At 39.3% G+C, this 25,025-nt stretch overlaps 1 protein-coding gene and 1 long non-coding RNA gene across 3 annotated transcripts in view; both read left to right on the top strand.

Moving 5' to 3' along the window:
* The first annotated feature begins 5,246 nt into the window (after positions 1 to 5,246).
* LOC121899475 lies at positions 5,247 to 8,013 on the top strand. 2 transcript variants are annotated; one of them, XR_006096725.1, is made up of 3 exons: positions 5,247 to 5,494; positions 6,882 to 7,007; positions 7,770 to 8,013. It is a non-coding gene; the product is annotated as an uncharacterized LOC121899475 (long non-coding RNA). The 2 variants fall into 2 exon arrangements; XR_006096716.1 differs by having other exon boundaries at positions 6,882 to 8,013.
* Positions 8,014 to 9,829: 1,816 nt separating this feature from the next.
* The window catches only part of gpc5a (glypican 5a), a 118,503-nt gene continuing 103,307 nt past the window's right edge, over positions 9,830 to 25,025 (top strand). The window contains exons 1-2 of the mRNA XM_042421657.1: positions 9,830 to 10,285; positions 13,486 to 13,647. Of these exons, the coding sequence (XP_042277591.1) occupies positions 10,132 to 10,285; positions 13,486 to 13,647 (316 nt within the window). The 5' untranslated portion in view covers positions 9,830 to 10,131. The remainder of the gene's footprint in view (positions 10,286 to 13,485; positions 13,648 to 25,025) is intronic.

Below are 25,025 nucleotides of genomic sequence, written 5' to 3'. Positions count from 1 at the left end.
CAAAATAGTTGGTGATTAATTTTCTGTCGATCTACTAATCAATTAATCAACTAATCATTGCAGCTCTAACTTCAAGCAACAGAGAGTTGCAGCAGCACAACTAGTTGCATATCTCTAAATGTTAATTTAATCATTTCAGCAGTTTATGGAGAAAAAAAAACATAATTGTGAGAAGCTTCAAATCATTGGATTATACTTACAGGATTATAACACATTTTCTTCAGTACATATTTTTGGCTGTTTTTGAGTTGAAAGTAATTTTTTGGGGGAGGATTGGATGAATGAGTTTAGACATTGCTCAGAGGAGCATGTCTCATCATTACACTTCTAATGATGCGCTTGGGATAGTGACTGTCATTCTGCAGTGAACAGCACCATGGTAAGTGTCTCACCATGTCATATTGGGTTCAACAGGCAAAATGTGACAAAATTAAAAGTACTGTTGGATTTATTTTGCGTGAGAGTGAATATTTTTTATCATTTCTCGAAATAGCAGACTTTACTGTCATACAGGTAATCTTGATACAAAAAAGTAGGCTTCTTTATGCATTTGCAAGGACCAGGATTATAAACCTCAGATTGGTTATTTAACACGTTTCTCTAAATCTCTTATTCATGAAACTACATAGCATTGGCTCCAGTGCCATCTTTGCAGGTCAACAAATGTGTGTAATCTGTCCTATAAGACGTCAAACTATCTGCAAAGGCAACAGAAATCTTTTTAAATGTAAAAACACTCAGCATTTAATTGTATCCCGGTCTCTCCTGTGGCGCTGTGCACAGCATCCATGGGTGAACATGTTTCATGCTCCTTCAGCCACATCATGCCGCACATTTTCAACCTGTCAGCTTCCATGAGCTTCCTCTCCACCAGGGACACTGTTGCTTCTGAATGCGAGAAGCCAGGCAGGATGGTCTATGCAGGACATGTGCTTTGTGTTTTAAACAAGGACACTGCTCAGCTACAATCAAACAACAGGGAATATAGGTGAAATGGCTTTTTGAAATTTTTTTTGCAGTGAATTATGGTTTTATTTTCTATCGTGCACTTTTCTTTTTGGCCTAAGACATAAACCTTAATAAGAGCAGAAGATGACAGGCATCATTCTTATCCTGCAGCAAAATGCAATTTCCCCTCTGGCAAGAGATGTATTTAAAATATCTGAAAGAATTAATAGAAAATGTGTCAAAGACAACTTCATTACTGCTTTAATAGACCAGGGTGTGTGTGCCAACTTAAACTACCATTAATATTTCAGGAGGGAAACACATTCTATCCAATACTATAACTGATTCAAATAAAAAAAAGATCACTTTGAACTTGTGCATAGCTCAAATGCTGTACTACATTGTGAAAAACAATATGACACAAATTAGCTTCTGACTCTGAAACGCTGAGGAGCGCGTTTGTTGTCTGTGTGCATGTGTGTGTGTGTGTGTGTCTGTGTCTTCCCACCCCCTCGCTTCAAGTGATCCTTGCTCTTGTGAGATGTTTTTGTCCTATGTGAAGCTTCACAGCTGAATGGGCCGTGGTTGAGCGAGGTGAGTTCAGTTGACCCCGGGGTCACGCGTAGACAATGGGTAGCCAGGCCTCTATAGGAAGAACAAAACAGAGACCCCCGGGCTCATGGCCCCTGTCGTGGGAGGAGCCTGGTTATGGTAGGCCATTTTAGAAAATAAGGGCAGAAGTGGTGCTGCATCAGAGGGGATGTTTTGGATCTCAAGTACAGGCTTGAATGTCACAAGTGCTACCAGCATGGTGTTTTAAGTTGCCCATTTTACCTGGGAAGCCTTTTCTCAGCTCACTGTTATGCTGCAGAAATAAAAACAATGATTTCATGACCTTATGTGCTACTATACTGTCCACATGTACGACTGCTTTTCCTTTACCTTCATTCCAAATTACATAAACTAAAGAGTATCCTTGAATGTTTTTTTGCAACTCACATATAGACAGATCTTTAACTATCATTTGTGCAGAGAGCATACAGAGCTTGCAGAGGGAGGGGAGGGGAAGGGGGTCTAATAAGAGGAGCCGTAAGCTTTTATCTGACCACATGGGACGATGTGAAGTCTACAACCTCCCCGGTTCACCCACCCCCCACCTCACTTCCATATGCAGAGGAACTAGACCCACCACTGGCTTTGTGTGGGGGGTTGGGGGTCATGACTGAGCGCTCCCACTCCCACAGTGTGCTCAGGGAAATGGAGGAGAAGCACAGATAATTTGGTATCAGGGTGAAAAGTGTTCAAGTTGCTGGTCAGTTGCAAGAGTGGGAATTGCAGATCTATCACACACTTCTGGTAAAAGTGGACTAAAATATCTTGAGCCTGTTTGAGGACACTATGCAGAATTTATAGCAACATCAGCATGCAGCACAAAAGACACTTAACAGTTGAATATTTGGAGGGTTGAACCTTTCTGCTGAGAATGAGTACTGTCATCTCCTTTCTGAGCCTCTGTTAGTTGCATAAAGACAATTTTTTTTTTTAAAACAACAGAAACTCCTGTGATGGGGAAGTTGGGGTTTTTTCACTTCCTCTTTACAGTTGAAAAGCAATCATGTCTTATAGTACAGTATTTAGCTGGCTAGTTCCATCTGCTGGCCAGCTACCATACTGTATCTCGCTCATATGTTTGACAATTTACAGGATTCAACACATGACAACAGAATAATTAACCAGCAGCAGATTGAACCATCTTCATTTTGTCACACCCACTTCAGGGAAACACAAATTTTTGACTTCTCGACAGAACATATTGGTAATAACAGCATGCTTTTGTAATTAGTGCAAGTTGTATTGAAAGGTAAACAACTCTCTGCATTTCATCAACCTCCGTTAAACTCAGGAGTTCAGTTTAATGGAGGAAAGGTGATCGTGAATGTGTAAGCTTCCCAGGTTGAAGCCATCATTCTGTTTCTTTGTCATTAAACTCCAATGCATATGTATTGGCTGAAAAACACTTCTTTTATCATTTATGTAACTTTACTCAAATCTTTGTGTTGTGAACAAAGACATTGTTGGAAGGGTTTTTTTTTTCCTCTCTTGTCCTCCAAGCCACAGGAAACTCAATCTGTAGCTTTACATGATTTCCAACTGACAATAGACCGAAAATAAAGTCTAGTGAGGTGTGCCATGGCAGTTAAACGTTGCATTCATTTCAAGTTAAAAGAAAATGGCCTAAATTACGTTTAACGATTGAGTTATCTTTAAGACTTTGTCTGATAATGAAAAGCTGGAACTTTTTAAACAAAGTACAAATTCGAGGCCCTGATCATCTCCAAACTAAGCATATTAGAAAACACAAAACATTAATGTTTGAGAGCTTATTCGATACGGTTTATACATAGATTTCACTGCATAAATCATTCCTACTTCTAAAAATGCAGAACAGTGCTTGAGAGTTCATTTTGCAGACTGTAGAAACTATCAGAGGTGTGCAATAATCTATGTATGTTCTGTATTTCACCATACAGTATCATAATAATTCTTTAATTTCACATTTAAAAAAGATCTTCTTTTTAAGTGCTCAGAGAGATTTAAATTACAAGCAGCCAAAGTGTGGAGAGTTTAGTCTGCATCGGCCCTGTCCTGTCAGAGGGCCCTGAATTTGTCGCAGTACTCGACTGCTCTTCTGTTGTGGTTTGATGTTTATTCCTCATGCTCACATCATCTCTATAATATCCAGCTGTTTTGTTTTCAATCAGAGAAGAAAGTACGGCCAGGAGATGAGAGTATTGCCAGCTCTCTGTGAGCATGAAATGATACGAATATTTTGATTAAGTTCAGAGTTGAATTCTGAATCACAAACAGCAGCCATGATCATTGACATTTTATAATCCTAATTAAGTTTCAGTTACTATAATTTTTCACACAGCATGAACCAAATAGGCAAGTGTGTAGTTTTAATCATTTTAACTTATTTAAAGAAAAGTACTTTTGTGTTTTGCATTGAACTATTTAGAAGGCACAATACAAAAAACTTTGACAGCAGACTAAAATCAAAAATGGTTTTAATAACTTAAAACAATTGTTTAAATGAGTTTAGAAAACTTTATAACTTCTTTATCTGTCTCATTTTTATATTTCACTTAGTGTGTCCTGATTATTATGACATCACATTTCTATTTCAGTTACAGATGTTTTGAATCAGTTGTTGGACCTCATTTTTGTAAAAACCATATTAACAATTTTTGTGCAATTTCTGTAGAAGTGTTACTTCAAAACTAAGTAAAGTAACTTTCCCGCAAATTCACACCCAAAACTTACTGTTGTGTCATCATAAATCAATTTTAAATAGAAGTATACAACTTTTCAAAAGATAAATGTAATGAATAAGCAGCAATCTGACAAAAGAATTGAAAAATGTTTCTTTGAACATTTAGGCCTTTTTTCCCCAAAGACTTATGAAAAGAAAACTTTTGAAAGTCTTTTATCCTACAGTTCACACTCTGGGTTTATGATGGATGCTTAATAAATTTACTGAATTTCTGTGCTCAAGTTTAGGCCTATATATAAACAGTTTTAGTTATATTACTTTATATATTACAAACACTTGATCATGTCCTCTGGAGCAAACTCTAAACATACAAATGAGTATAAATCATTGAGGGTAAATGTTAACTGCCCCATATGTTTAAATGTGGCTTGGATAACAAAAACTTGTTTAATATGATTATCTATGATTCTTATTACTTTTTCTTTTTGTCTCACTATATGCAAGCCGCCAAATTATTATTTTTTAAATATGTAAATGAGCTACAGGTCGATACATGTGAATATATCAAACTATAGGCTGATATTAACGTGTTGTGGAGAAGCAACAGGTTAATTATTCGTTTCATTTTCCTTCGTTAAACGAACATATAAGCCAAAAAAATAAAGAATTAAATGAGTTCAGATGACAAAAATAGTTCAACTATGAGGCGCCGTTATACTGCTGAAAAGTGGTTTAATGGTTTAAGATAATTTATTTATTTTTATTATAATGCATAACTTAAATGGCCATAAAACTGCGTGAATAAACAGACTGTTTCCTGTCATACATGCATATAATCTGTATATTAAAAGAAAGATAAAAAAAACAACAGATCCCCTCCTGTTTTCCCTCTCCCTCCTCAGTGTGGAGAGGTGGAGGCTGTTGGGTTGGAGATGTGGGTCGGAAGTACCGTAGTTTATGTATGCTAATAGGGAGAGTTGGGGGTTGTAGCTAGATATTTACGTTCAGTGGGAGCCGCCCTTCATTCACCCACATGGTTACCAACTGGTCGCCTTCGCGCCACTTTCCTAACCCCGCAATCATTTTTAAGCAGCGTATCTGCGCTATAAATTGGCTCGCGATCGGCTCAGATTTTACTTAATGTTTCCTTTTGGTCCGGCGGTAGAAAAGTTTGCGGAATAGTTACGTATTTATTTCTCTCTTTTTGTCGGCGAGAGAGACCTACACGGCGGCCAGCCCAAGCAAGTGAGCGAAGATGGTGGATTTCGGCTGGTGAGTGTCTGCCGAGCGCATGTTTATCGGCAAGGAAGTCGGGGTTTTGGGGTTATTTTTTCAATCTGTTTTCATGTATGAAACCCCTCATTGGTGTGTTTCACGTTTGTTTTTTTACGTGTCTTAATATTATATAGGCGGAATACCCAAACATGAACGCTTAAATGATATTTTGGCGATGAAAACAGTGCAGCGTGAGGCGCATGGCAGCCCCCTCGGCTCCTCCACCATCGAGGGGAATGAGGGAGATTTGAAAAAGCTGTCCGGAGCTCTCTTTCTCCGAAACTAGTTGGGAAAAAACATCTTGATAACATCCCCGAGTTTGTGTGTGAATATACTAGTGTGCTATTTTACAAAAAGTAAGTTTGCAAATGTGTTGAATTAGCTGCTTAGTGTCGGGTGCAGTGGTGTGTGAGTTAAAGTGCCCCCCAGAACAAAGCAGCAGCACATGGGGCAGCTGTAGGCCGCGCGTTTTAGCTTAGCTAGCCTAGCCTAGCCGCAGAAACTTAAAGATAAGCATGATAACCACTGAACATACCACTAATAAGGTGACTCTACTAATAAATTAAACGCCACAGTAGGTAAATGCAGCTAATCAAACAGGGAAGATGCACCGTTCATGTATTTATTTAAAGGCGTGCTCGTTTGTTGTTGGCTAACCAGTGTCTATTTTATTAGCCTGCGAACCACAACATAAAAACGAGCCAGCTTGTTTTTACTGAAAGCACTCATAGCTGCTCCTGTGTCATCTCCAGAGAGGTTGAGTGTGACTGTGGTGAATATCGCAGGATAAAAGCCATGTTTTCATCGAGCTAACAGCAGCTAAGCTACCTGCTAGCATCTGTTCCTACATGGACGTTCAGGCTTGTTTTTTTCTAATAGCCGCGAAACCGCAAGCCAGCGCTTTCCCCCCTTTGAGACAAACAAACACGCAGTTGCAAAGATTTTGGTGTTCAATGCTACGTTTTGCGTTTAGCTTGGTTGGTTTTAAAGTCATTTATGCTAAGGTTGGCGCACTTCGAGGCGCCATGTTAAAGACGGTGGGGGAGGGGTGAACAACACCGCTCACTGCGCAGGCGCGCCCGTGTCGCAGGGAACGCGGGCCGCAGGCTGCTCATTCATGTTTTCTAGTGACCTCGTGCTGCTGTAATAAATCATAACATCTTGTACCACAACAACTAATTCCTGTAATTATCGATTAACCAGAAATAATGATGTTCAATTCTGATGGAGGGAGACGCAAATTCTTCGATTTTAGATATTTAATCACAAGGAATTTCTCACATGTGCGCCACATATCAACATGTGCAGCATGTAACTTGTTGCAATATCGTGTTTGTCTTAATAAGCTCTCCTATGTGTGTGTTTTTTTTCTTCCACCCCTCAGATCCACCTTGAAGTGAAGGAGCCCAAAAAAACTGCAACATGGAGCTGTGTGACCGTCTTTCCCATGAAGCAGGAGAGCAGTGATGCTGTAATCAGTCTGTGTATTGTCAAAGTGCTTACAGTGCAGGTAGTACTATGTAATACCTACTGCAGTGGAGGCACTTACAGCAATACCCTGACACTGATGTGCAGTTTCTTTGATGTTACATGTCATTATGAAGTACTGTCTTTGTGCTAAGGTGCATCTAGTGCAGATAGTGACATAGACTAGCACCTACTGCCCTAAGTGCTCCTTCTGGCATAAGGGGCTGTGATATGCGCCACCAGACCATTCTTAATTTCTAATTGGGCTCAAATATCTTGCAGTTCTCTGCTAGTTTTGCATAGTTGCACTACAAGAATAGATGAGTTGTGCAAATCTATGCAAAACTGATGGTGGCCTGCTTGCTCTCCACCTGTTTAGATCTTTGGTTTTGGGGGTGTCACATCATCCACAATCTGATTGCCTAATACACCCGTAACATTGTAAAAAAACAGATTTTTGCCAGTTCTCATCCAGTGACCTCAAAGTTTCAGCAGTACTAAAGTGCTTATAGTGCAGGTAGTGTTTTTCTCCTATCTACTGCAATGTAAGCACTTGAAGTACTTCTAACTAACTGCATCTTTCTGAAGCTCAGATGTCCGTAATCACCAGGGTTGATCTTTGAATCATTACTTGGTCAGTTTTGCTGGTTTGCATTCAGCTTTAACTGATGTTCGCTGTGCAAATCCATGCAAAACTGACTAGGTTGATGAACTATGTGCTGTCAGGTGGGATTGTTAAATCAGATTATTATTTTTTTTTACCACATGACAGTTTGGATAACTGGAGCTGTCCCTTCCTGTGCAGGTGGGGATTAGTAGCAATGCTGTGTACCTTGAGGTATTGCACTTGTCCCGGCCTGTGTAGGAATGAGGAGATGGAGCTGACCTGGACCCTGACCCCACTGTTGATCAGAAACCTATTATGCTCAAGCTATAGGTCCTGTAATTTGAGAAGTTTGTTGTAACCATACAAAATGCATGTGAGTACTGGTGGATTGTATGTAATTAAATTTAATTGTAATTTGTAAATTAAATTGGTGATATTCTTTCCCCCCCTCTCCATGAATTTATTATAATTATCTCTATGAAAATGCAAATCTCAATGAATGGACTCACAGTTGCAGGTGTAACATGTACCAACATTTTGGGCCAGAGTTAATAGCAGTTGTAGTTTAATTTTTTTTCAAAGGTGTGTCAGTTGGATATATGGAAAATTTAGAAATAGTCTAACTTTTTAAGATGGCTCTAACATACCCCCCCCCCAAACTGCAAAATCTTACAACATTAACCTTTTTTTGCAAGATAAGACTGGTTGGGGGGAAAAAAAGTGCAGAAGCTAATCATCATGTGATAGCTGTGCACTTTAGTCAGCAACCTTTTTTTTTGCAAACAGTAGATTTTCTGATTCTCACTTTTTTTTTTTTTTTTTTTTTTTTTAGCAATCTGATTAAACTATTTAGCACTATTATACTAAGTGGTGTCACATTGACCACCTTTGCCTCCAAATTAAGTGAGTGCTCTCACCAGCTGGGTTTATGCATTTATGTTCTAATCTTGTAACAGTTTGTAGCAGTGCTTCAGTCTGTAAGGAAAGATATTTTAGATCACAGCCCTTATTGATAATGGCTGTATCACAGGTGTTCATATTCAACAGCAGTGCTGTATATAGTGAAGGGCATGAATGATGCAAGGTTTCGTGTATTCATTTTGCATATTAAGACTTGCATGCCAAATATAGAATATGCTCATACAAATCAAGTGAAATGATCTTTAAACACCTTTACAGCACCTGAAATACGTACTTATATTCAGGACTGAGTTTGATGCAGTTTATTTCTGATAGAAACCACTATGTGGATCACACAGGTTACAATAAGGAAGTATACAAATGAAACTTTCTACAACACTCACTCAACTCTTAAAATCAGTTGAGGGAGTTAATGAAGACAAAACAATGCAAAACCAGACAAGCATATTATTCAACCTCTTACTATTTGACTGCTCATTTTCTTATTTAACCTGAATCCTACTGACTGGGGTCCCAGCAGACCCCAGAGGTATGCTTTTTATATCTCACGTGTGCTTTATTCTTCATGACTTGTCAATCAATTTGTTCCCAACGACTTTACATCATTTCATCATTTCTGTTTCTGTTTTAATTAGTGTTTTTTGAAAATACCAATGTATTGGGGTCCTTGGGGACCCCAGTCAAGAGCACCTAATTCAGCACTACATGCAGTTTTAATAGACGGAACTATTTACTGAGTTCATGTTTGCCATTGGTCCTAATTTAAAGTATCACACAATATCAGGGGTGGGGTACTCTGTCAGTCATTTTGAAGGCTTTGTACTTTGGATTCAGATGACAGTAATTACATAACTAATAATGATTTAGAAGAAGTAAGTTAACATTTTGCTATGGTGGTTGTTTCTTACAGTGGGTTATTCTTGGGGTCCCCATCTAATAGAATGAAAGTTAAAGAGAAATTAAGTGATAAAAAATGTCATTAAAATCTCAAAACCTCAGTTTAACTGTATATAGAAGAGACATGTGTTTGTCCGTAAGCAATTACTGTAATTGAATACCATTAATTACTTCACATAAAAAAGATCTAATTCAGTATAAGTTAAGAGTCAGCCAAAGGTCATTTAGTTGCACAAAGCGAATGAAACATCCTAAATTGAAAACTCTTGATAGTGACTTGTTAAGTTTATGGTAGTTTTAATGAATAAAGATCAAACCACATTACGGATTAAATGTGTTCTGGATTTAAACGGATTTGTGCATTCAGATTTATTTCATCTCTCCAGCCCACATATGAATCTATTGTCATGTGTCCGGTAGATGGCGCCGCCAGGCTTCCGTCCAACAGCGGATCCAGCAGGTAACGTTACGGTTCCGCCTCTGCTGTCGGTCCAACCAACTCTGACAACATGCCGCTCAGAAACAGACTCCTCACACCGCCGCAACTTTCTGTCTGACTGGATGTGAGTGATTATCCGGACGGGTTTCCTCGACACAAACAGAGACGCCTCACACACGCTGAAACCTGACATGTGGACGGGACTCACCTGAGGGGACTACACACAGGTTTAGAAGAAACCTCAACTTCAATACAGGCTTTTTTTTGGGAGGGGAATTACCCGGTATTTTTTTTTTTATTAAAATGGATGTGCCGCTGCGGACGAACTGTATTTTCTTCCTGGCATGTTTCTGTGGATTAGGGTTTGGAAACCCCAACAGATGCGATGAAGTGCGCAAAGTTTTCCAACTCAGGCAAATAGGACCAAATCAATTATTGCCTTTAAGTCCCAGAATAGGTATGTAGGAGTTTATCATACAGCCTGTATAACATTGTCTGGTTTATTAATTGATTGGGTTTTAGAATCTAAAAATCTTTGTAAACCAACCATTAATTGAAACTGTCATGTCATATTTCCACTTAATGAGTTGTATATTTGTTATTTTTTACCATCCTCAAAGCACCAACATGTTAACCACTGAAAGAGCTTGTGAAGTTGTTCAACACACAATATTGCATTTCTGTAGACTGCACTGTCATTTACTGCCTTCTTGAAGGAGTCTTTGTACTGGAGGAGCTAAACACACCTTTTTCAAACTCATTTTAGAGGCGTGTGTGCAGTTATAATAATAATATAGACAATAGAAGAAGAGAGCTTTGAGCTGCCTAGACTACACCTTTTTGTGTGTGTCTTCAGTGACCATATTTGTAGGAAAGATGTGTCTTAAAACAGTGCAAAAACTGTACATACTCAGAAATCAGATTGTAAGTAAAAGGTCATGCTCTGGCACATGATGCTTATCATCAGGAATAGGACTGTACAACAAAACAGCAGATTACTTATCATTGTTTACTTCACAGTTGTGTCCAGCAGTGTGCTGATAAAAAATATGCTTTTTCAATCCTGTAAAACCAAGAACTAAACCTAGTGAGATTACTTGTTGGTTGTCACAAAGGGGGGGGGGGGGCAAAAACTAAACTCTGCTTTGGAAAGCAGATAAGTGGCTTGCAGGGATAAACAGGTATTATTTTGTGTAAAGTTAGGTAAACTAGGCTTCATTTAACTTTCTGAACATCACCCATAATGTAAATCCACATGATACTTCTCCTACAAGATTTAGGGGAATTATGGGTGTGGATTTTTCATGTGGGCTGTCATTGAGTGCTGCTGCTGCTGCTGCTGCTGCTGCTGCTGCTCTGTGTTCCTCTTGGAAAAGTAAATCTTAATGGCGTTGACTACCAGCCAGCCACAAACTGCTCCCTCTTAACTTCATCAAGCTTCCAGCAGCAGATTCAATTGACAGAAAGCCCTCAGATGCCTCCTAAACCTCTAAATAACCCTTATAACACCATCACCGCTCCTGCCCCCTTAAACAAGACTGTGTGGCTGTGTGGTTTAAAACCTCAGAGCTGTAGTGTTTTGCAGAATTACAACCTGAAAAGTAAGTGGATGGTTTTGCAGATAAATTGTCTGCAATGGGTGCCTCCCATAGTGATGATAAGCACCTGGTTCAGTGGCCACTAAACCTGTAAAAACACTTGCTACTGTTTTAAAAATGCACCTTCGCTGACCTTTCTGGCAGCCTCACACAGCTAAAAGTCGAAATGCATCGTGACATTGGAAAGATGCAAAACATTTCCTTGATGAATTCAGATTAATGTACTGAAATACATCAGATAGTGTAATGTGAGATAGCAAGGAAGCAGATACGGACGATCCTTGAGTGTGATTTTTTTGAGTTATCTATAATTGGGTGTGGGCCGGTGAAAAATAACCTCCAGAAATTCCAGGAATCCGAGAGAGCCGTTTCCATGTTTGAGGCTGCCTGTGTGATAAGAAGTGCCAAACAGCCTTCAGTTGAGGTCAGAACACAGCAAGTCAGAAGTCTATCACCCCGGCCAAAAAGCTGTTGTCTGCGGCGTTGGGAAGTGGAAATAGTTGTGTGAAGCATTTAGGTTAAAAAAGCAAGACCTGGGGCGCTTTCATGTTGTCTTATCTGGAAGAGTCTGAATTCCTCCACGTGTGCCATTGCCTGCTCTGCTCCCTCCTTGAACCTCGCAGGGAGCTGATAGCGTCTTTGGCAACAGCTCCTTACACTGTGCCTAGGCATGTCAGAGAGGCTTTTGCGGAGTTTTGGGTCGCTTTTAAGATGTTTTGATTGTCCCGTATGTGTGCAGATTGCTTACATTTGTTCGGAGTGGAAAATCTGAGACATCTCCCGGGGCGAGCGATAACTCTTTGATGGAGATCTTCTCTCAGAATCTAGGTGTTTTGGTTTTCTTGCTCCACTTAAGTGTTTTCTAACTTGTGCATTAGATAAACATGTTCTTTTTGCATGTCTTTTTTTTTACCCGAAAGTTTTAGGGATGTTTAATACCCTTATAGTCAGTAAATCATTTATCCACTGCTGATATTTCACACAGACATGACCAATTGTAATTTATTTAGATTTCCACTTATTCCACTTTTGTTTTACACCTTAGTTCATTTAAGATTTCATGGATGCTTTTTTTCTTGTCGAATGCATCTGACGGAAGGAAATCTGCTTGTCAGCTCGGGCAGATTGTCAACCTGTCATACAGATAATGCGGAGAATAGTTAGACACATTCACACATTCACACCTTGGGGCAGTTTAGGGCGTCCAAATACACCTGACTTGTGTGTCTTTGGAATGTATAAAGGAAAGTGGAGCACCTTCAGGAGAGCATGTAAATCCCTTGCCCCAGTTAGTGCCTCTCATGTATTACCTTTACATTCAAGTCACAGAGGTAAGCTTTCATTTCACTGTCAAACACAAAAGGTCATTTAACAACACTTACAGGTTTTGTGAAGGTATTTGTAAAATCCCCAATGACTCTTCTAACCATCTGGATGAAATGAATATTCTGCTTTTGAGGTTGCGACTCTGTTTCCTGATTTAAACAAAGATGCTCGCTGGATATGATATATGTCTTTGCGTAATTTATTGAACTTGAACCAAAATTTTAACCAATATCAGTCATATTTGTCTATATTAATGTTATGTTTTGTCATTTTCATTCAAAATAGAGCATGTAGCTCTAGTGTTGTACAAAAAAAGCAAGAACGTGTCGTTTTTGGCTACCAGGATTAGTCCCAATTTGAGAAATAAGTTAAAAATATCTATTTTTCGTGCAACAGATGAAACATATTTTCATTGAAATGGTTAGAAGAGTCTTTGAGGACTCAGGAAATACTTTCCTAACAGCAGCAAGTGTTACCCAACATTCTGGGATTTTCAAAGATTGCTGGGTATTTATTTTTCAGGAGAATGGATGTTTATTTCTGTTACTTGAATATAATCATATCATAATGTATGAGAGAAACAAACTGAAGAAGGCAATTACCATACGGAAATGGCTGAAGATAAATGGGATACTAAGTTCTAATACTGAGCCACTCTGCTTCTTAGTCTTGTTCCTTTTTAATCCTAGCATCTGTGTTTCTGGCTTCTAACATATAACTTTATGACCCTCAGGTTCAGACCTTCAGGTGTGCATGTCCAGGAACCAGACCTGCTGCACCAAAAAGATGGAGGAGAAGTACCAGGTGGCGGCCCGGAGAGACATCCAGAACCTTCTTCAGACATCCAGCTCCAGCCTCAAGTTTCTCATCTCACGCAACGTGGCTGCTTTTCAAGGTGAGCGTCAGCTGTGTGGGAAGCACTTTTGTAAGGTATAAACTTCATAAGCGCATGTTGAGATTACAGCGCAAAGTGTTTACGTGGGTAATTGCACGCGTGTGGATGTTTGTGTGTGTTTCCCGGTTTCGAGTATACATTCAGCAGTCTGGATTGTGTGGGTGTTGTAAAAACAGTGAATGAGTCAGTGTGTGTGCGTGCAGTGAGGCTCCACTTCAGGGCAAACAGAGCAGAGTCTGTCCTCCTTCCAGATCTACCGCTACACTCTGATCTTGAGATTAGATAGTTTGTGTGTTCCTGAAGGAGACTCAGGAGGCCGTCTGTAAGGGATGTACTGAGACCTCTTTCTAATTGCTTCTGTTACTGTGCAAGGTGTCTGACTCTACTATATCGTGATAATAAAGTCAAACCACATTATTTAGAGGTCTGGAAAACAATTATGCCATCATAAGCAGCCTGCTTTGCTCAAGTGGACGTCCGCTCTTGCATTTGGTTTCAACATCTTTCTCACATTGTTTCCATTCCTCACCATCATATCACTCTTCAGCACCGACTGACAGTTACAGGCAACGACCTGCCTCGGTCTGAGTGCTCCTGCTGCCCCTGTGTGGGATGCCTCTCTCACTCTAGCTGATAGCTGTCATATGACGGCTGAAAAGGGTGGGCAACAAATACAGAGCTTATGACTTGAATGTACAGTCTCAGACATATCATTAAGCCAATTCTCTTTAACGACGTCTCTCAGTCTAAAGACATACAGTTATCCTCCTCCTAAACTCAAATGATTTATAGGAGAGTCTCGCATGATCACAGTGTTTTAGTTGCGGTTTGCAGGGGAATCGCCCTGTTTTTGTGTCGTCAGATGTTTCGTGCGTCTATTTGGGGTCTGACGTTGAGCTGAAATATTCTGCATTTGTAATAAAGGTAATTAAACATGACATCTTTAAAAAAACTTTGAACTTCAAGCAAAGTCGCAAACATTGCTGGTCTTTATTAAAGTTGTCAGAATGTTTTAAAAGACTGAGAGACTGGCACTATTTTACATTCTTCTTCTTGTCAAATCTCAAAAGAACATAGCCAACAATCATTTCCTGAAACAGCTGGGTACTTTATTTTTTTTTTTAGCCAATGCTACTCAAACAGGAGCAAATAGTGTATTTGTCGGGAATTATTTCTGGCAGCATAAGAATACCCATTTGTTGCTCGAGTGAGTATGTACTGAAACAGGACAGTGTATTTGGGATTTGAGTGAAAAAGTACTGCGCCCACATTCATGGTAATGAAGGAACAAGTCACCCTGTGCAACAGTGTGGTTCATTGATGTGTATTTAATAGTTTTTGGACGACAATGTAGGTGTATTGCACATGTATATACACACAGATCTATTTTATTGTATCAATTATTCTATTATTTTATCTTTTACTTACTTTTTTGATATATAGGTATTTGATGTTAACTACATTCCCTTGTGCTGATGTATCAAATTGAATTTCCCCTATGTGGGATCAATAAAGGTACATCCTATCTTATCTTATCTATGGCACAGAGGAACAAGTCATATCAGGCTCTGGCTGCAGTTGTTAGCAGGTTAAATTCATTGTTGGTTTTTTCATGGGCATTTTTGACAGTAAGTAAAATATAAAATATCACCAGCCTTATCCTTTAAAAACTATTTAGGCTCCTCTTTAAATTTCTGAAAGTGTATTTTTCTTTCTACCCCCAAAAGTTCCTGTTACATTCTAGGTGTTGACAGCTTTGTTCACACAGGGCAGCAGTCAAATAAGGCTGCAGGAGCTGGTAGCTGTTTGAAAATGCTCCCAAAATGAGCAGCACTCACATGGTTTCATCTGTGGAATGGCAGCCAGTGTGCGCCCCTGCCAAACCAAACAGAGTTCCCTGTCAACATCGGCTCTCATCAGTCAACAAACATTGGCGGCTGCTTGCAACATACAGGCTGCGTAATACAAATGGCAACAGATGAGACTGGAGTTACAGCGTTAGAGAAGTCATTATGTAGTGTTCTCAAGGTATTTTTGTGATTTCTTTAATCGTCATCCAAACAAGGGCTGCAACTATTTTCATTATTCGTTAATCTGCTGATTATCTTCATGATTGATCTGTGAATTGTTTGGACTCTAAAATGCTCTTCGCAATTTTCCAAAGCCCGTGTTGACATATTCAAATTGCTTGTTAAGTCCAACCAACAGTCCAAAACCCAAAGAAAACCAGCAAATATTCACATTTGATAAGCTGGAAGTGAAGACTGTTTGGCATCTTTGCTTGAAAAACAATTAATCTATTATCAAAATTGTTGGCAGTTAATTTCATGTAAATCTACTAATCCATAGTTGACTAATCGTTTCAGCTTTAATCCAAACAGTTTTTCTTGAAAGTTATGAATTATATTACTGTAGATGTTAGGATAGATTCTTATATAATTTGCATACAGAATTATGTTGGTTGGTTGGTAAAATGTGGTTTATATTTATCATAACAAAATTACAGTTGAAAAAATGTGTACTACCTCCTAAAGTATTCCTCTCCACATGTTCAGTATTGGTTGTTGTTGCTATTTAAGTACCAGTAAACGTTAATGCAATCCACAATATCTGTTTACATACACACACACACAGACACACACACACACACACGGAGCCACCCACGTGGCATTGTTCTATTTGGCCGTAGAGGTTTTAAGAGCCTTTGTCACATGGAGAAAAACTCACTGTGGCACCATATGTATGGGAAGCACGGAGGGACAGAAATGTCTGGCAGGTTCTTAGATCTTAACGGAGTGGAAAAAAGAGCTGTTTTGCCGTTCATGTGTGGACATAAAAGAAATACAAGTCAAGCATTTAATCCCTCTTTCCTATCTAGGGAATGTTCAATGACGCTGAATTAATGTGAGCGAATTGTTTCTTATTCATCTTGTGTGGCTGTGGGTTTTTGTTAAGGCTGTTTTCAGATTATAATGGCAGTGGAAGAGGGCCAACCAACTTAAGAGATCATCTTGGAATCAAAATACAAACACCAGATAAAAAAAAAATTCTCATTTTGCGTCTATCAATTAATTTTGAGAACAAGTTAAAGAGCGGAGCGGAAAAAAAAGTATCACTTTTGTGTTTCCGTCAACACCTGCAGTTTTCTTCAGTTCTCTGCTTCCCCATAAACACTCTCATGGAGTACAGGAGGAAAATAGACAGGAAGCATTTCTTTTCTGGGGGTGGGTGGGTTCAGGGTATGGAGAAACAAACAAGTCCCTTAGTTTTAGTTTGCAAATGATTGGCAGCCTGCGCTGTAATTTGAGAGACAACAGAGAACAAGCAGAGTGTATAATGCATCACAACCACAGACAGGAAGGAGGACGAGTTAAAAGGGGGCAGGCTAATGTGGTCATTTGTTTTGTGCAAAGCCTTCAATTAGGCATCTTTTATATGATGCAGCTGAAAGGCGAGGGGGGATGAAGAAATTAGAAGAATGTAGATGGATAACAGTCTGAAACACTCAGGAGACACCGGGAAATAAAACGAACCCATAAAATGCTATTTAAAATGTTTTTTCCTGGGGGACTCGACACTCATGTTTTTGTGCTTGTAATGGGCCACAGTTATAAAAAAATCTTCAAGGGCATCTTTTATGTAGAAAAAGTGCTCAATACTATAATATAATGAGTAATGCAAATAAGTGAAACAAGCGCCTGAGCTGTTAATTATGAGTGAGCCTCAAAGCACAGCTGATCTCGCAGTAATGATTCATTACATTTTTCTCTTTTCTTCAGAGCAATGTGCCGCAACATTTCAATATCTCTCGTCCTTAAATGAACCCAACCGCTGCCTTTCAAGTCATTTCACAGCCAAAAAAGATATCCGGGCAACTGGGATGGGAAAAAAAAAAAAAAAGAATAAAAGACTAAGTTGATGGAATACTGTCAAGCAGACGGTCTTTGAGCTTTCCAGCACATCACTTTTTTTCCCCCCTCTTGCTCTTGGTCTGTCAGTAAGTCTCCCAGGACTGCATGTTTTTATTCACTGGTTGTGAGGTTCCTGCACAGCGTCCACACAATGCACAAATATGCAGCCTGCTGAGCTGGGCTTCAGGGGAGATCTTTTTTCATCCTGTGCAGGTTTGTCTTACATCCATGGCAACCAACCTGTGCAATCCCAGTGCCCCGTGGGGCAGGAGTCAAACAAAACCCAGGAATATAACTCACTATGAATCAGCTGAGAGAGTGTCTGAGGAGGGGCGCTCAAATCATAGCAAAACGCTCTGAGATCACCAGATCAAAGGAATGCCCTCCTTTGGGACAGAGCTTTGATTTTAGGAACTATTTGGAAGGCAGTGTATTGCCTTGTGCTGACTGCAAAACTGAAGGATACTCCAGAGTCTGTAAATAATATAATGGGTGTGTTCCGTATGTGATGTAATGAAGGATTTTATAATAACTTTGTTCACACTGGAGTTGCAGTCAGTCGTGGTCCAATTGAACCTGAATTTAGTAACAACTTTAAAGACATACGTACCTGCACATTCAGATAAAACATCTATGATTTTACATTTGCATGTGCAGTTACATCAGCTATTAGTTTTAACTCAATCATATAAAGTCATAGCTTTGAACTTTTTGGATCCTTTGTGATACCTTAAAGGAATAGTGACTCAGTTTGGAAAAAATCTGCTCTCTTGCTGAGAGCTAGATGAGAAAATCAATGACACTCTCATGTCTGTTTGCTGTTTGAGTATTGAGCTAGAACTGGGGGGTGTTTAGCCTAGTTTAGCATAAAGACTGGAAGCAGAGGTAAATGGCTAGAAAGCTACAGCTACAAAGGCAAAAAATTGAAACATCAGAAAAGAAAACGTCAAAAAATAGACGTGAAGTAATAAAATGTGTTTTTTTTATATCCCATAACGCATCTGAAAGCCTCCACAAGTATGACATGACCACTTGAGAGCGGCTGTTATAAATTTAATGTTACTGTTAACTTGAATGTCTGCGGTATAATGCTTTTGAGGCCATCGACACTCTGTGGCTTGTGGTCTTCATTCCAGTCAATGTGTCATTTTGGTTTCCAGCCTGGGAATAAAAAAAAATCAAGTCAACATGAAACACAGGAATCCAGCGGACAGCAGTCAGTCTGCCTTTGCTTTTGCATTTGCACTGCTTCTAATTGTGAGCTACTGTTTTGTCAGGAACACAAGTGGTGCAGATGAAATGTAAGATCAAACAGTCAGGACTGAGTGTTGCTATTGTTGGACTGGAAAGCCAGCCTTTTCTAGCTCAGGACTTGCTATTTGCACTCATAAATGCTAATTGTGTTTTTGTGTACCAGCTCTTAAAGGATCCACTGCCCATCTTTTACTCATTGAATTGAGAAAGGAACATAGTTGAATGGCAGTGGCCCCACAGCTTGACTGAGAGGAGACCACAGTCAGCTGTCAAATTAGTACAACACACTCTGTGCCAAACAAGGAGGTCTCAGTAGGGCGGGAAATAAAGCTGTTCTGATTGTTGCTGATTAGACAGATGATGTTTAAGGTTGTTTTTTTGAAAAAGTTTTTTTTAAAGCAAAGTTTCTATTTCAGTGCATAAATTCAGTTTTTGTTGAGTCCAGTTAAGTCAGTGATAACGCTCATACCAGAGCTTTCTACAAGGATATGGAGTAGCCAGCCAATGGGAAAAAATAGCCAGCTATGGGGGTCCGGGGGTGTGACCTCTTGGAGAAAGATTTTGGCTGTAAAAGCCCAAATTTTGTGGCCTCTGGCACCTTCTAATGCCACTATTCCATCATAAACACTGATCTTAATTATTGCATATTATTGCATATATTATATCATAATGAACATTCACTTTGTTACACACAAAGCAGGAGAAAATTACTCAATGACAGGATAACTAAAAATGTAAATCATGGATAAAACGATGTGGAAAAACATATATACTTTATTATATATATTACTGCAGGAACTTCTATTACATCATATTTTATTTTTAAAACATGATTTGGGGCATTTCACATTAGTTAACATGATAGGTGTGAGGCTGAGTCATAGCCTACATTTTTCTAATATGACATGGGCATGTTTTACAACATTGCCTGTTTTAGTGTTTGCTTGCAATGTGTCTTAGAGATGACTCTGCTGTAAAAAGCACAATGTAAATATCGATAATTCATTAATTCGTTCATTCATTAAGCCCATAAACATCTGTGTGGTGTATATGGAGAATGCAGCATTTTCAGTGGACATTTTAATACTTACTGCGCAGTCAAGTTGCTGCCACCGGTGTTTTCCGAAGTAGTCCGTCTAATGAAGATGTCCCCTCTCTGTGCAATCAATGCAGTTTTAAATGTGTTTTGTCATCAGTTATTTTGATAATATTTGTCAAACACTGTGGACGATGCTCCGCTCTCTACTCGGCAGGAGACAACCTCTCAGCTGAGCGCGCACACACATTCATATAGAGCATGTGGGAAGCGGGACCGATACAGACAGATAAGCATGTTTCTTTATCACAGTGCTTGCATTGTTTTGAAGCAGAGGCTAGTGGTTGTAATTGTACATGCACAGCGAATTGCAACTTGTCTATCTAAACGATTTTATTCGAATTAAAAATTAATATAATAAAGTAGCCGGCTGGACTTAAATGAATAGTCGGTTGTTTGGCTGGCAGACGGTGCTTATGTAAAGCTCTGGCCCATATCATATAACCACAACATCCTGGATTTGAGTCCTGTAAAAGAATATTTTTAATTTTTAATTTTAAAGACAGTAATTATGCATTTTTGTAATTATTAATTAAGTAATTGTTTATTTTAGAAGTTTCCATTTCGAGTAAGGAATGAGAAAAAAATGTGAAATCCTACTACTGCCGAGCTTCAGAGAGCAGGCCAATCAGAACAGAGTGGGTTTGTCGGGAGGGGGCTTTAAAGAGACAGGCGCTAAAATGGCCTGTTTCAGACAGAGGCTGAACAGAGGGGCTGCATTAAGGGCCAGTATGAGTTAAATAAGGAGTTTTTCAAACTGTAAATCATGCAAAGATATTCTGGTAGAGCCCCAGAGTATGAATATAGACTTGGAAATGTGCATGATACATCTCCTTTAATGCAGGTAATGCCTTATTACTTTGTTTTTCAAATTGACATGGTGTATATTCTTAAATGCATTTTTGTTCAACTAAATTATCACAAACCCAGTGCCAGTGGGGACACATGACTCATGTTTGTCTCCTAGTGGGTTAATCTGTCCATGCCTAGAGGTTGTTGTTGTTACACCCAAAGTGATTTGAACTAACAAACTGACACAGTGACTGATGAACACTGCCATCTTTAGAGCCACAAGCTCGTAGTGAAAAACAGTAAAACAACCACAACTCAAATGACATTTTATTTATTTTATTTAGCAATTGGTATTGTGGAGTACATGAGACATGGATGTCTGTGCAGTTATTGTGGTTGGAGATGCTCTCCGTAATCTACCATTGAAAATTGAAGGACATGTTTGTCAGGTTGAACTTGTCTGTTTTACAAATGCATTATCATCTAACTGCATCACTCATGTGAAAATTATTAAATATTTATTTATAGTATATATTTCCACTATCTTCTTCTCTTTTCACATGAATTATTCTAACTCAAACCTGCTGTTATCTTTTAAATTAAATGATTCTCTGTGTGTTGCAGAAGCTGTTATTTGCAGAAAATATTTTGAAATCTCATTTGACTCATTTCTGCTACAGCTGCTTCAGAAGCCTGGCTTTCAGAAAGACATTTTGTCTGTTTACTTTAATATTCCAGTGTGATTACCAAGCCAGTCTTCAAGGGATATTGTGCAAAGAAGCTGTCCTAAAAGCAGCGCTGCAGCAGCCACCACACATACCTAACTGCTCCTTTGCAATCTACATTTCTCCAAAAATCTCAAGTTCAAAACAGTAATTTCTTTACCAAGGACAGATACTGTGTTGTGACCAGCCCTGAGTAGCACTGCATCACTGTCTACAGTAACATAGTGTTCCCTTCCAGTAAAGTTTCTATGTTGGTCACAAATTGGCTGCGCGCCGCAGTCAGGGAAAATATGCTTCTTTTTATAGGACTCTGCATTTTAGGATCTTTTGTCTTGAGGATGACTGTTACATTCCCTTCAAGAAACACCAGACTTTCTCACACAGATGCTGCTTTTTATTTTATCATGTCAGAGATTATTTTACTGTAACAGAAAAAAACACACTGCAATATCAGAGGTGTGAAATAAAAGATATCAGTTTTACAGTTTGGCTCAGTAAGCAGCATGGCAAATGTTCTGTTTGGTTGCTGTAAAACAACAGTTGTTATTTCTCTCTGCAAAATGACTGGAGGGAATCCACAAAATACCATCTTACATACATATTTGAAAATATTAATGGCTTTAGTGAGGGAAATATCAGTCTGTCAGTTCACCACTTTGGTCCAGACTGGAATACCTCAAGAACTATTGCCATGAAATTTGGTACAGATATCCTCAGATGACTTTTAATGACTTTAGTGATCCCTTGACTTTTCCTCTAGCGCCACCATGAGGTTAAAATTTTTGGTTTTTACTGAAATGTCTTGACAACTACTGGATAGATTGCCATGAAATTTGGTACAAATATACATGTCCTTAGAATGAAGTAGGTAAAATCTTTCACTTGTCCAGTTATATACTGTACATCAACATACTACATGGATTTGCACAAAGACATTTATGTATAGTCCTAAATGATGAATGACTTTGTTGATCCCCTGACATGATGAGGTTGATATTTGTAGTTTTAAAATGTCACTTTTGCTTGGATTGATGAAATTTTATACAAATTCATGCCCCCCTCAGGATGAATTGAAATAACTTCAATAACTACTTTGGTTTACGACCAAATACCTGCCAAACTCTTGACATCCCATCATCCTCAGCTGTATTTTGTGTTTAGGGCTTGTTAACAAATGTTTGCATGCTAACACGCTAAACTAAGATTATTAGAATTTTGAAAGAAAGAAAGCCTCTGTTCAGCTTCGCAGAGCTTCTAGTATGGCTGTAGTCTTTTATTTTCCATATCATTAGCAAACCATTAGTTCCAGACCTGCCTGTCAAACATAAAAGCCATCATAGTATCTTGCTGGTGAGTGGATGAGAAGCCTTAAATTTGATTAAAAACACTGATTTCAAATAGTAACTCCAACCACGCAGACGTGGCTGCGTGAACGGTGCGATGAATAGTTGCATATATTGAATATGTTGAGTGGTGGTTGGACTTGTTTGAAGATTTCATAGGTTGACACTCACAGCTGGCCCTCAAATCCTTTCTAACCTGCTCTGCGCTCCTTTGTGTGGGACCTTTCATTTGGCAGACTCTTTGTCCACCGGGTCTACAGCCGTGCCTTCTTTGTTGTCACTCCTTACAAGAGGAGTGTGTGTGTGTGTATACGTGTGTGTGTGTTGTGTGTGTGTGTGTGTGTGTGTGTATGCCAGCAAACGCAGGGGCCTCCTCGAGATTCCCACAGAATTTGTGCTTGGCTTTGTGATTCAAGGCTGGACAGTTGATCCAGGGGAGGACAGAGAGTGAAAAAGAATGCGAAGAAGAAGAATGAGCGACTGATGGAGAGAAAGTTGGGAGGATGCCAGATTCTATTGAAAGTCTTTGCACAGCGTTTGAAGTCAGAGGATGAGGATTTAGAGGGAAGCAGGATTATTCAGAGTCAATACCCTTCAACAATCCAGGCGTTTGGGCTGCTGCAATGAAACAACGTAGTCAGACTAACCGCGGCTGCTTTTCCCCCTCTGTCTCCCATTTCAGCTCCTGTGTAAGACACGCTGGTTAGCGAAGCGCTTTTCCTAACCTTGTGTCCTGTTCTCTGTGCTTAACGACACGTATTGTGTGGTCATGTTTTCATTTACAACATGTTTGTGTGCTAGAGCATGTACTGTAGCTCTGTTTCTTCCCTGTCAGTTGTTATTTTAGTTTACTTTGAGTCTTTTTGAGCCACAAAAATCCAAAGCATGCAAATTGCAATTTTTATTGTCTTTTTCCATGAATAACTCTTCAATTCCCGACTCTTGAGTTCTGTTAGTGTCAATAATTGCTGACTCTCCATCATTCTGCAAGTGTGTGTGTGTGTGTGTGTGTGTGTGTGTGTGTTCAGTTTACTGCTGATCCAGCTCATCCAGCTCATTTGACACACTTCTTCAAATCCTGGACGACTGCAAACACACACACACACACACACACACACACACACACACACACACACACACACACACACACACACACACTGACTTTCTCTCACTTTGTGTCTCTCATATTTTATCTCTGTCTCTTTTAAACACACTTGCGCACACACACCTTTTTACACACACACACACACACACATTGCACTGTACAGTATAGCCACTAACTGCATAGAGATGAGCCCTAAAAATACACACACTTGTCAGCACTTTACATTGTCTGTCTCCTGTGTGCCGGCTTGAAATGGAGATTTATGGCTGCTGGCTGTTGTCTTAGGGCCATTTTCTGGATTAGATGATGCAGCACGTTGCTAAACAGGAACTGTATTTTTATGACAGATTTACACTGTTTTTTCTTTTTTCTTTTAGAGATTTACATAGTGTTGAGCCGTGTGTGTGTGTTGGGCTAGTAATAGTCCAGTGTCATGTTTGTGCAAGAGAGCTGACTGTTAGCAACGTACAGCAAAGACTGAGCTGACACTCCACACAAACCATGTTTCTTTGATTTGGTATGTTAAGTGAATGCTTCAGGCCATAATAGTCCCTTCTTCTGGAAAAGTTTAACCAAGATTCTTTAAATAATTTAGTTGTCCAACTTATGGGTAAACCAGACACAAATTAAGGCTGTGCTTTTTTACATCCGAACATTTGACTGAGGAAAATGACTTTTTATAACTTGTATTAAGAAGAAACTGTGCAAACATGTTGTAATTTTTATGAAAACATCAGTATGAATTTATTTTCCTCTCAGCAGAACTCTTGGCATGTCTCTTAAGTTTGTGCCTCTCTGTTTCACTGTAGTCGTTTGGAGGAAAAATCACTTCTTCTGTCAGTCGTACGGAAGGAAGTATTTCCTAAGTAAGGAAGGAGTCTCCAGGGATTAGTCTGTAGTCGCCTGGGCGATGAAATCCTAAACACTGCAACACACAGCAACACACCAAGCCTACTGTCTGTTCCCATTCTCCCCTCTTCATCCCCCCCCTCCCTCCATCCTGTCCTTCTTCTCTACATGGCAGATATAATGGCATAATTGTCCTGCTTATCACCAGTATCCTGACATGAGTGACAAATGAGTGTTGTTTTTACTGCTGGGAGTCCAGTTTTCCTGTTCATCTCTGATGATATAACTGTTTGATATCAACAT

The sequence above is a fragment of the Thunnus maccoyii genome, chromosome 1, assembly GCF_910596095.1.
Source record: "Thunnus maccoyii chromosome 1, fThuMac1.1, whole genome shotgun sequence".
Lineage (NCBI taxonomy): Eukaryota > Metazoa > Chordata > Actinopteri > Scombriformes > Scombridae > Thunnus > Thunnus maccoyii.
Note: the sequence above shows the minus strand (reverse complement) of the source record. Positions and strands in the feature narration are given on the sequence as shown.